Source organism: Xenopus laevis, chromosome 6L, assembly GCF_017654675.1.
Source record: "Xenopus laevis strain J_2021 chromosome 6L, Xenopus_laevis_v10.1, whole genome shotgun sequence".
Taxonomy (NCBI): domain Eukaryota; kingdom Metazoa; phylum Chordata; class Amphibia; order Anura; family Pipidae; genus Xenopus; species Xenopus laevis.
Window position 1 is genome coordinate 31,957,173 of NC_054381.1, and position 16,182 is coordinate 31,973,354.

The following is a 16,182-nucleotide window of genomic DNA, read 5'->3' on the forward strand; positions in this document are numbered from 1 at the left end:
CCCATGCAATCATATTCAGGGTGCTTTTTCTTGGTACTTACTACAGTATGGTATATGCGGAGCAGCAAAATAAAACCTTTGAAGTGATTTTTTAGAATTTTAATACATTTTTATAAAAACCTCTACATTCAGACAAGCTTTGATGTTTGGTAGTTAGGAGTAGAGAGACATGGTTACCCATTTTGGAATCAGCAGAATGTGTACTGGAGTAAACCTACTGTTTCGGGGATTTTTTGGCTTTGGAATCTAAAGTATGCCGTTTTCTGCCTAAGTGCTTTTAAAATTCGGTAATATACTGTAATATACTGCTGGGAGTTTTTGCTGTACAGAAGTCCTAAAGCTCCCTAAACCTATACATATCTGGTATTGGCGTTCAAGAGACATGAGGCTTTTGTAATCAGTTGGATTTTTATGCTTAAAATGAAATATTTTTCTGGTATAAATTCATATATTATAAAAAATAGAAATGTTTCAATTTGTTTGGTATTTAGCGCTATAAATCTTTTCGCAGAGTTGGAAATACATGAAAACTCAGGCAGATTTAGAAAGCTCAGGTTTTCCCAGAAAAAAAAATGTATAGTTTTCCTAGGTATACTAAAGGTTTCCCCTAAAATGCCCCTAAAGTGAGAGAGCACAAAATGTTTCAATAACACAACTAAAATGCGAAATTCTGCTGGCACTTAAAGGGTTAAAAAAGCAGTTTTATTATATGTAGCTAGTACTTTGGTGACATCTAGTGAGGACATTTCTAACTTCGAATCAGTAGCAACCATACAGCACATACAAGCCTAGCCAGTTTAATCATCAGCTAAGGCCTGCAAATATGTAATTGCCCATTGTTCCAAGCTTGGCCCATCCCAATGCACACTCCCATCACATCCATCTCTCTCTCTCTCTCTTGCGCTCTCTCTCTCTCTCTCTCTCTCTCTCTCGCTCTATCTCTCTTACTCAACTGGACAGGAAGAATAAGTTAATTGTAGAGAATAAAGAGGGCCTAATGCAACGCTCTCTCTCTCTCTCTCTCTCTCTTTCTCTCTCTCTCTCTCTCTCTCTCTCTCTCTCTCTCTCTCTCTCTCAGCAAAAGCATTTAAAAAAGTTTAGGAGGAAAATTTGAAAGTATTTTCTTCTTTAACAAAATTAATCATACACTGTACAATCTGTAGCATACTCAATATTTCAGATAGTTTCAATGTTATAGGCAATGAGACCATCAATTGAAAATCCCAGATAAAAAGACACCCGTTCAATGCTTTTGCCGCTTCTTAACTGTCCAAGGTAAGCAGGCCTTACTGGAATAGTAACTTTGGGGTCTTGGCCACATTCCACATAAATCTGATCTTTTTCTGCTCTTCCCTTCACACGAAGCAAGAGCTGCGCTATTCCATTTTCTTTCCAAATATCACCACACAGCCAAAGAGAATTTAATTCAGATTGTGGCACTTTAGAAAAACACTGGTCAATTTTTCCTTTGTGAATGAGTCTTTTTAAGCCACTATGATGCCCAAGATAGAAATGGGCTATGGGAAGCTTTGCATGGCACATGTGTCTGTACTGCCCTCTGAAAGATTTCCTCATGAATGCTACATATTTGGCAAGATGTGCTGAGTCTCTATCGAGCTGATGCATGTTGTGTGGCCAGAAGATTATTGATGCTAGGAAGTAGGGCTCAGAGTACTTGTGACCATCTCCAACCATTTGCAAAACTTCTCTCATGTGTTTTTTTAAATTTTCAATTGATTCAATTTTGCCAGAGTTTGGACAAATGCAATACAGAACAATATTGGCTAAAATGTAATTCTGTTTGTCCCTTAAAATAAAGTTGTCTGTTGGGTGCTGGAGTAAATACTGATATGCCTTTACAATTGGTTCCATTCTTTTACTATCTTTGTCATTTAGAAATTATAATATTCCTGAAAATCTGTCAGCTCTGGAATTCTCCAGACCAGCCCTGTAATCTTCAATACATAGAGCAACACTCCCTTTTACTCTTGTTTCTTCACATGTCATTTGTGTAAGATCCTGGTCACAGAAAGTTCTTCTATATTTTTTGAAGAGGTCTGATACTTTTTCACGTGTTTTAAATTCGGTTGTTTCCCTTAGAATATTCCTCTGCTTTAAATAGACAAAATAGTCCTGGAAAAAATCAAAAGCATTCTTTAAATGTAATTTAACTTTGATTAGGAAGTACTGGTATTCTCTAAGGACATCAAGCAAATCATCATCAGTCCTGCTTGGGCAACCAACTGAAATATCCCATTTACCTGACAAGTACTGCAACATGTGTTTTTTAGACAACATATCTTTTGAATCAAACAATGGCAGTTTAAAAAGTATGTCAACTGTATAAAGGCAAACTTCAATCTGCCCAAGATATCCAGCAGTGTTGTACACATTGTATCTTTTTGACTTTTCTAATTCCATTTCCTCCCGCTCAGCTTGTGTTCTTTCTGTCTGTTGTTGGCATTCCCTGAAGGCTTCAGAAGCTCTCTTTGCTGTTTCAAGAAGAGTTTCCAAAGTCTGTGCTGTTAATGGATTATATTTGCTGTGATTGTCCATCAGGGTCTTTAGCTGAGTTTTGTATATTTGGCCCAAAGTGTCCAAAACAAATGAATTACTGGGTGCAATTTTCTTTGCTTTATTTGCCCATTCCAAGGCAGAGGTGAAATTTTTTTCTCGAATGTAAAAGTGTCTTGCTAGTGCCTGACAAATGTATGGATTTTGGGTAAATCTGAGGGACCCCTCTCTTAGTACTCTTTCAACACTAGTATTGCCTTCTTCCTTTTGTAATTCTTCTATTAATGGAGAGAAGAGGGTGTCAGTTTCATCTCCGTGCTCTTTCTTGTGTCGAGTGATCAGCATGCTTTGCATATTTTGTGAAAAAATGTCTCTGCCTATTCCCAAATCATAAAATACATTGGTATTTAATAGCTGCATTATAGTGTTACTTTGATTTATACCATAAGTGTTTTTTAACTCTTCTACACAACGACTTGCAATTAATGGGTGTATTATCCGCAGGCCTTGGCACCTGCCATATTCTTCCACTTCTGTCTGTAGTATTATAGTAAAATAAGTGCCCATTTTATCTTCAATACTCTCATGCCCCCAGAATGTCTTTTTTGTGGATATTCCTAAAAATTCTTCACACATTGAAGCTGATATTGTGGAGTCTTTTACATATTTGTTAAGAAGGGCCAGAAAGGAGATAAGCTGGGCTTCCTTACTAGCTTTATTCAAGCCTTTCAGGATGTTTCTCACTACATTTTCAATATATTCCTTATCAAAATTGCTTTTCATTATCATAAATGAATAGAAATCCTCTGGCTTTGTATGTTCCTGCTCAATCTCCTTTAGTTTTGCTTCAAAAGCTCTCTGCTCTTGAGGTGAAAGTTTGTGTTTTAGTGCAACACTGTCAGTAGAGTAGGTTTTTGAGCTTTGCTCTGGGTTTTGAGATCTCATGCAGTTCAATATGATCACTACTGGCTTTTCATATCTGATGTACTTTTCGGCAATTTGTGACCTAATATAGTTTTGCAATATGTATACATTTTCTTCCTCTTCATAGTCATCCACAAGTAGAAGAACAGGAAAGTAATCTGAGCTGTTGGACAACCCATAAGTAGCTAGGCTGGCTATCTCTCTCGCTATGTCTTCAAAACTATCAGCCTTCCGTTGTAAAATTGCACACCTGAACTTTTCTCTTGATTCCCAGAGGACATGCATTGCAGATGTGGACCCCCCGCAGCCAGGATGATGGTAGAGGGTTATTACTTTAACACTTATTTGCTTGTCATACTGAGACCATGTATCAATCAAATGCATTAATTTGTCATGAATATTCCTCTTGATAAACGGCCCTGTATAATATTTCATAGAGAAATAGAAATTCCACCATGAAACTTTTCCTCCTCGATAAAAGTGCTCTTCTTGTTGTATCCTGAATAAATTAAACTTGGATTCATCCTTCTCTATTTCTGTATCCTGACATTGGTTTAAGCAAAGAATATTTAATGTCGGCATGAGATCTTCATCTTTTCTGTGCAGTACAACTGAGGAGGAACCAGTTGATGGTAAAAAGCGGCAACTAGACTGTTTCACCGATTTAAGTTTGAGGATTGTTCCATTTACTCTTTCAATGCCCAAGTTATAGATACATCTTTTTTCCATTTCCTCTGCACTCACAAATCTAGATTGTAGATCTCTCCATTTTTTGAAAATATGTTCATCTTCACAGATACATAAAATATCCTCCAACCCACCTAGTTCCTGATAAAATGTGCTGAACACCTCACTAATGGGATCAGCAGGGTCATCAACTGTGCAAAATAACAAGAAAACAACCAGAAATTTCCCATGCTCCATGATGTCTTTTCGTGAAATAAAAGAAATCAACTTTCTTACTTCCGCAGCCTTTTCTTTATGCCACTGCTTATAATTCAGTGCTTCATAATCTTTGCTCTCTAGATCTGACCTTCCATTACAGAAGATCCAGCTGACTTGTTGATAAAGCTTAAGATCTTCAAGTTTCTCACAAGTTACATTATCCATATTTTGATACTGACTTGGAAAGTGCAAGTTTGGTACTCGTTCTTCTCTATATGATTTGCACAGCCCATTTGTAACAGACTCTGGGTCAAATTCTAAAACTGCAAACCACGGAATTTCATACATAAAATCCAGATGACTTGTTTGACTTTGATGACACTTGTTAGACACTAATATGTACCATTTGTAAAATGAATTATCCATCATTCCTCTGTTGCCAGTTATTAAACTCACAAGCTTTGGACCCTCATCAATATTTTTCCTTTGCTTGATTTTACATTGTTCTTCTGCTCTTTTTCTAGCATCATCCCTTAATTTCAGTTCAGAGTAAAATGCTTTTAAATCAGCATCACTGTTGCGCACATTTGCAAGGATGTCTTTAGAGCTTTCCCCATCTCGAATGAAGCAAGATTTCTCTTTACTTTTTTTCCATGTATTGTCAATCAAAACCTGTTGATATGTAGAGAATACTTCTGTATTGCAATAAGCATGCTCAGGAACAACATCTACTTCTATAATAACTAAATCTGACTGGGTCTTCTCCTGATAAAGCACATCTACAAATCTTGGAGGCCGGATGCATTGTTTTGCAGTTTTCAGTTGCTTTTCCTCAAAATATTTGTTCATCATGTGACCAATATATGAAACATATGCTTCTCTGTTGTCAATATTAATACCAATAATCTTCCCATGTGGCTTGTCACACACCCCAAAATGGATAGTGCCGTTAGTGCGCACATTCATGCATGCAGCTGCAAACCTAAAGACTTCATTGCAAAATTTCATTTTTTTATCATTTTCTGTAGCATTTTCAGTTTTTGTGAATTCTTTGTACTCATGAACTGGGTCAATATAGTTTGAAGTGCCAGATTCAGGTGGAAGGAAATGGTTCTGAACATAGATCTTACTTGCATGTGTACAGTCAAAGGGGTATGGAGTACATGTCACTTTTGCAGAGGTGGATTCAGTATCTGCATTTACTGATGTGTTCTTTTCTTGGTTTTCTGTTTTTTCTTTTTCTGGGGTTGCCACAGCTTTCAAATCTATATCTTCTTCTTTCTTTTGATTCTTTGTCTTTTTCTTTTCTTCACTTTTCATAGAACTGTCACTGGCAGTTTTATTACCTATGCATGGTGTAGACATGGTTTTCAGACGATGCATTATAATGCAAGCAGTTCCAATTGTTATTCCCATGTCCACAAAATCTCTTTTACATAATATATTGAGAACCTGCCCAGTTACATTTTCTTTGTATAAAATGTCACCTTCATCCATGCCAATATTAAGACACTGTGTAACCCATTTTTTAACATGGTCTTTAGTCCAGGTGTCAACATTGAGAGGCAAATCCAATGGCTTATCCATAACCAGTTTTGGATGTTCCATCTTCCCTAAAAATTAAGAATTAAAAATTAGCATAATAGATCCCACAGTATCTTACTAGTTATATGATTTCATACAATATCTATCTATCTATCTATCTATCTATCTATCTATCTATCTATCTATCTATCTATCTATCTATCTATCTATCTATCTATCTATCTATCTATCTATCTATCTATCTATCTATCTATCTATCATCACCTTTAATCTATCTATTAATCTATCTATCCATTATCTATCTGTCATCTACTATATATATATATATATATATCTATCTATCAGACTTTGTTTAGGTTGTTTTGTTTCTGCTCAGAAAGCCTTTCTCAAGACATTCAAAGGCTCTCTAAGTAGAACTGATCCAAAGTTCCTTGGGTACTCTTTTTTGCTTTATTGATTAATATTTGAATGAGGAAGCATCTGTGTTATTTACTTGATTATTGTTTGGTTTCACTTTTTATCTTTTAAATACTTGTATATGTATATAAAATATATTTCACTTTATGTTTTTGGTATTTTTAATCATATCTTATCTTGAATCTCAACCTACCCATCTCTAATGTCACAGAGAGGGGCAGAGTAGAACAGGTAGCAGTACAGTTGCATGGCAAGGTTCTTCTGTCAGTATGGTGATATGGTAAATAAAAAATATTGTGCAACTCCTGGAAGGCTAATTTTAGAACCACAAATTCAAAACCAACATTGTAATTTTTCTCAGACTCAGAGATAAAAACATGTGGAAGAAGGAAAAGTCAACCTGTACAGGGAAAAAACCCTCCCCCTCCTCTGTGTAGGCCCCCCTCCCTCCTCCCCCCGGCCTACCTGCCCCCCCGGGCAAATGCCCCTAAGTTGATACTCACCCCTCGGTGCAGGTCCTCTGCTGCAGAGTTCACGGGCGCTATCTTCTCCCAAGCGCTCTTCTTTCTGCTTTGATTGGCGTTTTTTGGCACCGAAAGTCACAACAATTCTGAATAAAAGATCGGAAACTTCGTGAATTTCCCCCTCCCCCGGCCTACCTGCCTCCCCCCGGGCAAATGCCCCTAACTTGTTACTCACCCCTCGGTGCAGGTCCTCTGCTGCGGAGTTCACGGGAGCCATCTTCTCCCGAGCGCTCATCTTCCTGCTTTGACTGGCGTTTTTTGGCACCAAAAGTCACAAAGTTTCCGAAAAAAGATCGGAAACTTTGTGACTTTCGGGCGCATGCGCAGTTGGAGGCATTTGCCAGTACGGAGCTACTGCGCATGCGCCCGAAGTCACAACGTTTTCAATCTCTTTTTGTGGACTTTCGGCGCATGCACAGAAGATCCTTACTGGCAAATGCCTCGTACTGCGCATGCGCCAAAAAACGCCGGTCAAAGCAGGAAGAAGAGCGCTCTGGAGAAGATGGCGCCACAGCAGAGGTCCTGCGCTGAGTGCTGAATAACAAGTTAGGGGCATTTGCCTGTGGGGGGGGCAGGTAGGCCTGGGGGAGGAGGGAGGGGGGCCTACACAGGGGAGGTGGGGAGAGTTTTTCCCCCGTACAGGTTGACTTCTCCTTTAAAGCTGGAATGGCTCCTATTCATAGAACAAGAAGAATTCACTGGCACTCGAAGGCTGGACAATCCCTTGCCTGTTTATTTTGCTCTGGAGAATCATTAATGCAACAATACATTGTATTTATTATTGTATTTTGTATTTATGTATCTATTATTGTAATGACCACCTGTATGTTCTATTAAATTTATTGTAGAAGAGTGCTGTGTACATAAGTAGGGCTATATAATGATTATTTCACTTAATTTCACTTACCACTTTTTCTTGTAGTACCAACATGCAGGGGCGTTTCTGCCATGAGGCAAGGTGAGTAACTTGCCTCAGGCGGCATCTCCCCAGAAATCACAAGGGGCGGCAAAAAGTAAGAGCCGAATTTCCGGTTTTTAAACCGGAAATTCGGCTTTTCTAGCGCAAAGAGCGCAATTTCGCTCACTGCGCTAATGATGCAGCATTTTAAACGCTGCCTCAGGCGGCAAAACAGCCTGGAGCACACCTGCCAACATGTCAGTACACATGGGTAGTATTACCCCCAGACAAGGAGGTAGGATCTATATATCAAAGCCAATCTAAATTAATCATGACCTATAAGACCACATGACATCCTCCTCATCAGTGTTATACATAGCAGTACAGGAACCAAATAAATTAGGGAAACTCTGTACTGACATGTTGGGACAAGAAGAAAATGTATTTACTGAAAGAAGGTAACTGTGCTTGAAATCTCTAATCACAAGTCACCTTATACACATGCAGCCACTGATACACTAGAAAGTAACTGCACCTGCAAAACAGATGAGTCCAAACCAGCCCCTGTCAGAAGGTAGTGCCATATAGGAACCAAAGACCAGCATACAAGACTGTAGCAAAGGTCAGATCTAAAACCAGCCAACCCTGAACCAACCAACAGCTGCTGAATCCCAATCAGCACAGAACAACCTACTTCCTACATAACTCAAGGTGACCACCAGCTAGAATGTGAACCTACTCTGGAGTAAACCCAGCTGCAAAGCATGCTAAATGCTGCTGCAAGAAAGCAACCATGTATGCAAGTATATTGAATCCAGAAGCCCCACAAACTGTCCCCAAGGAAGAGCCATGCTTGCCACATAGGATGATCAGCAGCCATGCTTGCCAAAAATACAGCAAGGCTACCAACCATGGCTGTCAAAGCACAACCAAATACAAAGGACCAGCAGCCATAAGAACCAAGTGTTATACCAAAGACCAGCAACCCATGTGCCATGGGCAATGGAAAAGACCAACAGGCACACAGTGGCAAAGATCAGCAGCAACGCAAGCAATGAGGCCAAAACATGGGCCGTCGGCCATGTGAGTATCAAGGCAAAAAAGGCCAATCAAGGGCCAGGTGTCATGCAAATTTTGATTAATCTACCGCACTCCCGCGGTTTAACTTACTGCAATGGTGGTGCTGGTCATCCGTCAACCCGGCAAAGCCCCTCAGCAACAGCAATCTCAATTAAGGATCCGCACACACACTATTTATATGCAGTATGTTCAAATTTATTTCAAAAACACCACTGTATCAACGTTTCGGGGGGATTCAACCTCCCTTCATCAGGATACAATCACCAGTGCAGAAACCAGCTTTATAGGTATCCACCTCTTCCCCCACAATCCAGCATTTCACATGTGTAACCAATTAATTTTAATTAAGTGGAAACAATGAAAAAAGTATTTTCAGTAGAACAATTACAAAAAGTATTAAAGGAACAGTAACACAAAAAATTTTTATATGACAAATCCACTCTAAACTGCTTCAATAACAGCTCTATTGTGCATAAAGTTTATTATATTCAATGCTTTGTCCAAAAAACATATTAAATTTCTGCTTCCAGATGTATACTGTAGAATGTCGAAAGGGCAATTCTGCAAAATCCAAGGTGCGGCGCTCCACATCTATGCCTAGACTGCTGAACCGGAAGCCAGTTCTTGTTGCTGTACTGAGGATTTTACAGACCTCTGCAGGACTTACTTCTGTGCTGCAAACAGGGAAGGAATGTCCGCAGCGTACTTTACTTCTGTGAGTGCTGCGAGTGGAGAAGGAATGTCCGCACTAATTACTAATTACAGAGGATGGGAACCAAGCAGCCAACGAAACTCAGTAGTTGCCTATGATTAAGGGATTGAGTCCCGAAACGCGTAGGGCTTGAGATCCCTGTGGGGTCTGTAATAAACCAGCCTTTTCCTTGAATGGAGTGCCGTCATTCTTTTTGGTTTGGTCAGTAGTTGAACTACAACTGTATTAACACCAAAGCCCACCAGACAGGTATGAAATCTCTAAAGAGAATCATATATGCCATAGACATGTACAAACAAACTGCCTTAAAACATGCAGAATCCTAATGAGAAAGAAGGAGATACCATACTGCTATGGCAGTACAAACCCCCAGCCTGTCCTGGAAGCACAGGGTGTAATAATTATCACACATACCAGATTTGTCGGTACAGAAAACTCAGGCGCACAAGCAAAAACTCAAGATATCTCAATTGCAAAAATGCCCCAAGGAACACATGTACCTTAACAGACCGCATTGGCTAAAAACTCCATCCATTCAGAACCCTGGATGAAGTGCAGACTCATTATAAGCTGAGGGACATAATTAGCTAATTAGCATGCAGACTACCCAGTGCACTGAGCATTTTAGACACACTGAGGATCATACTCACTGGATTCAGAATTAGTTATAACTAGCCCATATCCATAGCCCTTTTGTCCGATATAATCTTGCAAAACATAGAAGAAGGGAGGGTAAATTAGCTCAAGGAGCGCACAGGTAGGCTACCAGATCACCTGTCTATAGCTGGAAAGAGTGGGAGCTATAACATGGAGAATTTCCTTGTTTGTTAAAGTTTATACAGTAGCAGTGACCAGCTCCATGTTGTAGCTCCCACCCTTTTCAGCTATAGTCAGGCAATCCCAGTAGTGGCCAAAAAAAGAGCAACCAAGTGTGGGCGTTTTAACCTTGAAAGCAGCAAGTAAGCCTTACACCCTGTGTAAAATGTATAATGAAGCAATATAATTCTTCATGAATCAGATGAAAATGAGTGTAGGACTGGCCAGATATGGGATGACTTTGACGTAGTTGGCCAGCTTAAATATATTGCAATATATGGACAAACAATCCCTGTTTTGTTTAAAATGTAAGGCATATATTAGTTGCTTAAAGGGGAACTCCACACAAACATAACTTGAGCTTTTTGAAAAGTAAACATAATTTCAAGCAACTTTGCAATATACATCATTTAAAAAATATGCAGACTCTTCATAATTGTTAATGGTTTGGAACAGTTCCCTAAGCCCAGCCCCCTGCTCGCCTGCTGATCTGTCTGACTACTCTGCTGAGCTGGCTGACTACTGTTACTTTGTATCAACAGCCAGCTGTCCTTAGCCTGCATCCTCCAAACCCCACAATTCCCTCACATGTGATTTCAATAAGGAACAGAACATCACAGTGCAATGCATTGTGGGTTATGTAGTTCCTGCATGCTGTCTGTAAACTGTGGAGAAGTTGTTACAATTTGTAACATCAGTGTTCAGTCCCTCCTTCCCTGCCAGGATTTCAAATGATGCAGAAAGAGATGAACTGTTAAACAGCTGGATTTCAGCATAGAAAATGGCATTTATTCATACTTTTTGAAGAAACAGGTAACTGTGATGGATATATTAGGGGTTTCTGTGTGATGTGGGACTCTTTATGAAATTTTGGTTTAGAAGCCGGAGTTCCCCTTTAAGGCACAAAATGTCTCAATGTCCTTAATATATTGATAATGGGTTGAGTGCAGAGGAACTCTTGTGTCTATCTATCTATCTATCTATCTATCTATCTATCTATCTATCTATCTATCTATCTATCTATCTATCTATCTATCATCTATCTATCTATCTATCTATCATCTATCTATCTATCTATCTATCTATCTATCTATCTATCTATCTATCTATCTATCTATCTATCATCTATCTATCTATATCTCTCTCTCTCTCTCTCTCTCTCGCTCTCTCTCTCTCTCTCTCTCTCTCTCTCTATCTATCTATCTATCTAATCTATCCATCTATCCATCATATTTATAATGTATCAATGATAATAATCAAATGGTTGCATTCATTGTTCTATCTGCAGTTGGCTGGAGAGACACAAGTCTCACATCTATATGTAAGATAGCTAGCAACATAATGTCAATGGAAATATATTGCTATACTGGAACAATAACTACCTGCTGTAACCATGGTTAGTCAGGAGGAAACATGAATTGCGTTCATGTGTTTCCCTTAGTGTTGTAACTTGACCTAGATTATGTGTGCTGCAGGACTTCTAGGCATTCAAGGGTGGTTCACCTTTAAATTACCTTCTTCTGACTTTTTCCTTTCAAATAGGAATCACTAGTGATGAGTGAATCTGTCCCGTTTCGCCAAACAATTCACGAAATGTAGAAAAATTTGTGAAACACATTGAAGTCAACGGGTGTCAAAATAACTTTGACGCAAGCCACAATTTGTAACTCTTTTTTCCAAATGCATTAAGGTCAATGGGCGTCCGAATTATTTTGACAGTTTTTTCTTTATTGTCGCAGCAAATTTTTCCACATTCACTGTCTGAGAAGTGTGGAAATTCAACACAAATCCATTCCTGGCAAATAAATTCACCCATCACTAGGAGAAACTGGTCCCATCTAAAATCAAATGCTCTCTAAAGCTAAACATATTGTTGTTGCTCCTTGTTACTCATCTTTCTATGCAGGCCTCTCATATTCATATTCCAGAAGCTTGTTCAAATCAGTGCATTGTTGCTAGGGTAATTTGGACCCTAGCAACCTGATTGCTGAAATTACAAGATGAAGAGCTGCTAAATAAGAAATTAAATAATTAAAACAACACACATAAAGAAAAAGTTAATTCAAAGCCGAACAACCCATTTAATTACCAGCCAGTGGTTGTGTCTAAATAATTGTACAAACTAAAAACAGACCTGCACCTGTAAGAATAGTAATTTAATAAATTGGAACTATTCTTTTGGCATTTTAGAGGCTGAGGTATAAATTGGAGGAGGAAGGGTGGTTGCATGGGAACAGAAGACAACTGAAAGACACTGACCACAGGCCCCAGTATAGTGACCACTGTTATCCCTGGGCCTATACCAGTGCATCAAAGCAATGGTGAGATATATAATCATATTTAGTTCATAGGACCCAACCCCCAGGAAAAATTTTCAATATTTAAACATACTGTTAGTAGTTCATTGCAAACAGCTGAATGGTGCTGGGATCAGCCAATCAGGACGGGTGAAATCTTCAGCAACTCACAGCATGAACATGTTGATTGCAGCTGAAAAAAAAAATGTTGGGTTGAGCAATGCACATAACAGGTTCTAAAAACCGACTTATTAAGTATGCGCTTAAGTTCAAGTTAAAAATATTATTGACATAGTATTGGTGTGAAAATGTAACACATCTAATTTTCTGGTGCATAGTTATAATATTCCACCCTTTTTTTTCACCTTTATACACAGGCCCAAAACTTTGGTGGATACAAATTATAAAGAGCTTTACCACTAATACGTGGCTGGGATCTACGTTTTCTCTGCGCACATCTAGCTTGTTTTTATTATATGTTTAGGAGTTTGGCTATAGTATATAAGCGGTTACAGGTATGGGACCTGTTATCCAGAATGCTCGGGACCTGGGGCTTTCTGGATAAAGGATCTTTCTGTAATTTGCATCTTCATACCTAAAGCCTACTAGAAAATAATTTAAATTTTAAATAAGCCCAATAGGCTGGTTTTGCTTCCAATAAGGATTAATTTGGATCAAGTACTATAAATATGAATAAGGGTCCCCATAAGGCTTTCCGGATAATGGATTCCATACCTGTATTATATATCTCAGTGACTAAGATTTTGTGATTTTCAGGTTATAGTCCATATATTTCTACTGTCATTGTTGTGCCTGTTACACTGAGACAAAATTATTTCCTTCTCTTTGTAATATCCTTTTACTGAATCTTTGAATATGATGTTATTGTGGTAACATACGAGCGTAAATAATTCCGATTATAAAACAATATGGAAGTGAATAAGAGAAGACTAATGTTAGTCACGAGGCAGACATAGACAATGTGATCCATTGTAAAGAGTCTGTCGAATACTTGCCAGGCAATTTAAAACCGTTGACTTAGGTGACACTTTATCAAGGGTGGCAAAAAGCCAACAGACGTAACTTCAAAAGTTACATTTAATTTTTTTAGTGCATTAAGTGCAATGGCACCATTCATTTAGCCTCCACCCACGCAATTTTGACTTCAGTCAAGGTAAATGCGGGCAGAGTTGCCTCTTTAGCTTAGACCGTGCATTGATTTTCATGACTTGAACAAAATCATTTTTAAATAAAAATTGAATCTTTTAGTGCAGTCGCACCATTAAAGGGGACCTGTCACCCTAAAAAAGAATTCCAAATTCTATTTTGTGCTGTTAGCTAAGCAAAACAAACTTATCTATAACTTATAACTATATCAACTATTTCAATCTTGTTTTTTCAGTCTTCGAATTTACAATCATGGCAGGCTCCATTTTGTGGACAATGTAAGGCAAGCTTTGTATCATGCTAAAATCTTGTTTATGCGCAAAGGATGGGGTGTCTGATACCCATGCACTGTAGTGATGTGCGGGCCGGCCCGATACCTGCGGGACCTGCGGGTCGGGCGGGTTCGGGTCAACCTAGCAGTTCTCCTCGCGGGTGGCAGCATCCGGCCGGATTCCGACTTCCGGGTTCTGGTTTTATAGTCTTGCATCTGATCGCCCCGCCCCTTTTGTGACATCATTGTGACGTCATCAGCAGGGAGGGTCGGTACGGGTCTATAAAAGGACCCCCGGAAGCGGGTGCGGGCGGGCGTGGATCATAGCAGGGCGGGTTAGGGTCAGGTGCGGGTCAGGGAAACCCTGATCCGCACATCACTAATGCACTGGCTACACAATTAAATGGTGAGGAGGGAGGAGGAATGTGGGGAGTGCAGTGACATCTAGGAAGTTCAGAATGGAAAGTGAAAGCTATTACCTGCCCTGCCTCCACGCAAAGGCATAGGTGAGGGGTAGACAATATTTGTTTGACAGCTGAGATTTCTAAATGGGTTTATCACAGATAGTGATGGCTTAATTTAAAAAAATTAAAAAAAACGAGTTTCATGTTTCATTTGAAAAGGACTTTTATGTCTGGGTAACGGGTCCCCTTTAATTTAGCCTCCCCCTACACCATTCTGACTGCAGTTGAGGTAGATGTGGGTGGAGTTGTTGCTACAGAATGACTGTATTGCAGTGTTACTGTATATTCCTATTTTCCATTGTTTGTGTAACTATTATAAGTATTCTTGTATTTATTTACATATGGCACCACAAGTAGACACAGTGCATGACAAGTGAGACTGCCAAAGCATTGGTGCTGGCTCCTGTTTTGCAGGGCAGGTTCAGCTTTGTTTGATGACTGGCAAATATGTAACTACCGAATTTACAGAACACAGGAATATATTATATTATATAATGGGATAATGGAATCCATTGTGAAAATCTGTCGCTTGCCCCTGATTTCTAATAAATTGTGATTGTACTAAGCCAATTAATCTGGAACATTTTTAGAAGTAGTGGCCCTAAACACTGTTATCGTTCTCTCCTCTTTTCAAAATCAAATGTAAATAGACTGGGGATATAAACTAAATTCATTCCCTCCTTTATCTTACTGCTGAGACATTGTGTTGCTGAACTTCAATTCTGGAAGCCTCATTTACAAACACAAGTGCAAAGTGCTAAAATAGACTCAAACCTGAGGAATATTAGAAAGGTTTAATGCTTTGAAACTTGCAGTGGGGGTCAATGTACCTACCCATCCTGCTCTGATGAATTACACAAAAATACACTTAGTACAAGGGAACTGCAGAATTACCTTCAGACTGGACAAGTAATTCTAGGGTTCCCTTATCAGGCTGCATTGACAAAAATGAATTAGATCCTAATGCCATTATTAATGCCATTTAAAGACGTGCAGGGGAAACAGCATGTTCCACAATTTTGACACAATTTACTAAAATGGACCCAAAATTACACTTAACATGCTTAACATTCATAAATAAAAAAAAGTGTGGGGTAATGTCATAAAATACCCTAAGTTTGCCCAGGTTCAGTAATAATCCCAATAAACCCTGATAATAAAAATTAATAATGCTTACCGTTTGAGCTGCTCTTCTCCACTCCACTGATAAAAGTAAGTTTCGTTTCTTGTAAAGAGAAATAGTTGATTTGGGTGTGTAAGGAAGGAGGAATGTATTGTGTCAGTAGCAAAGGAATTTAAAGTGAACTGCTTCTAAAAGTAATCAGACAGCAATAAATTATCAAACACATCAGTTTTATAGTTTTTTGTGTAAGGAGGTGGAACTTTCAGTTACCTCAAGGGCCATGGGCAACAGGGAGATTTGCCACCTACGATAAATTTGCGCTACCGCGGGCGTTAAGTCTCCTCTCACTTCATTTTTCCGAAGTCGCTCAAAGTTACCTTGCGGGGAAACTTTGAGTGACTTGTGCAATGTGATAAATATCCTCTTCTGTGGGCAACTAGTCTTTTCCAAATGCTTCCCCATGTAAATCTCCAGTGGTAAAACATACATTATCACATTTGGAGTAAATTAGTCGCCTGCAGAAGAGGAGATTTATGGCGGGTGAC

General features: G+C 39.0%; 1 protein-coding gene across 1 annotated transcript; it reads right to left on the minus strand.

Moving 5' to 3' along the window:
• Window positions 1–680: 680 nt before the first annotated feature.
• Window positions 681–15,750, minus strand: LOC108718836 (sterile alpha motif domain-containing protein 9-like). The gene is made up of 3 exons (XM_018267311.2): window positions 15,692–15,750; window positions 12,707–12,805; window positions 681–5,936 (listed from the first exon to the last, which is right to left on the minus strand). The coding sequence occupies exon 3, from the start codon at window positions 5,929–5,931 to the stop codon at window positions 1,900–1,902; it is 4,032 nt and encodes a 1,343-aa protein (XP_018122800.2). The 5' UTR covers window positions 5,932–5,936; window positions 12,707–12,805; window positions 15,692–15,750; the 3' UTR covers window positions 681–1,899.
• Window positions 15,751–16,182: the final 432 nt, after the last annotated feature.

Coding starts and splice junctions, on each gene's coding strand:
- LOC108718836 (XM_018267311.2), bottom strand. CDS start 5,931: ATGGAACATCCAAAACTGGTTATGGATAAGCCATTGGATTTGCCTCTC.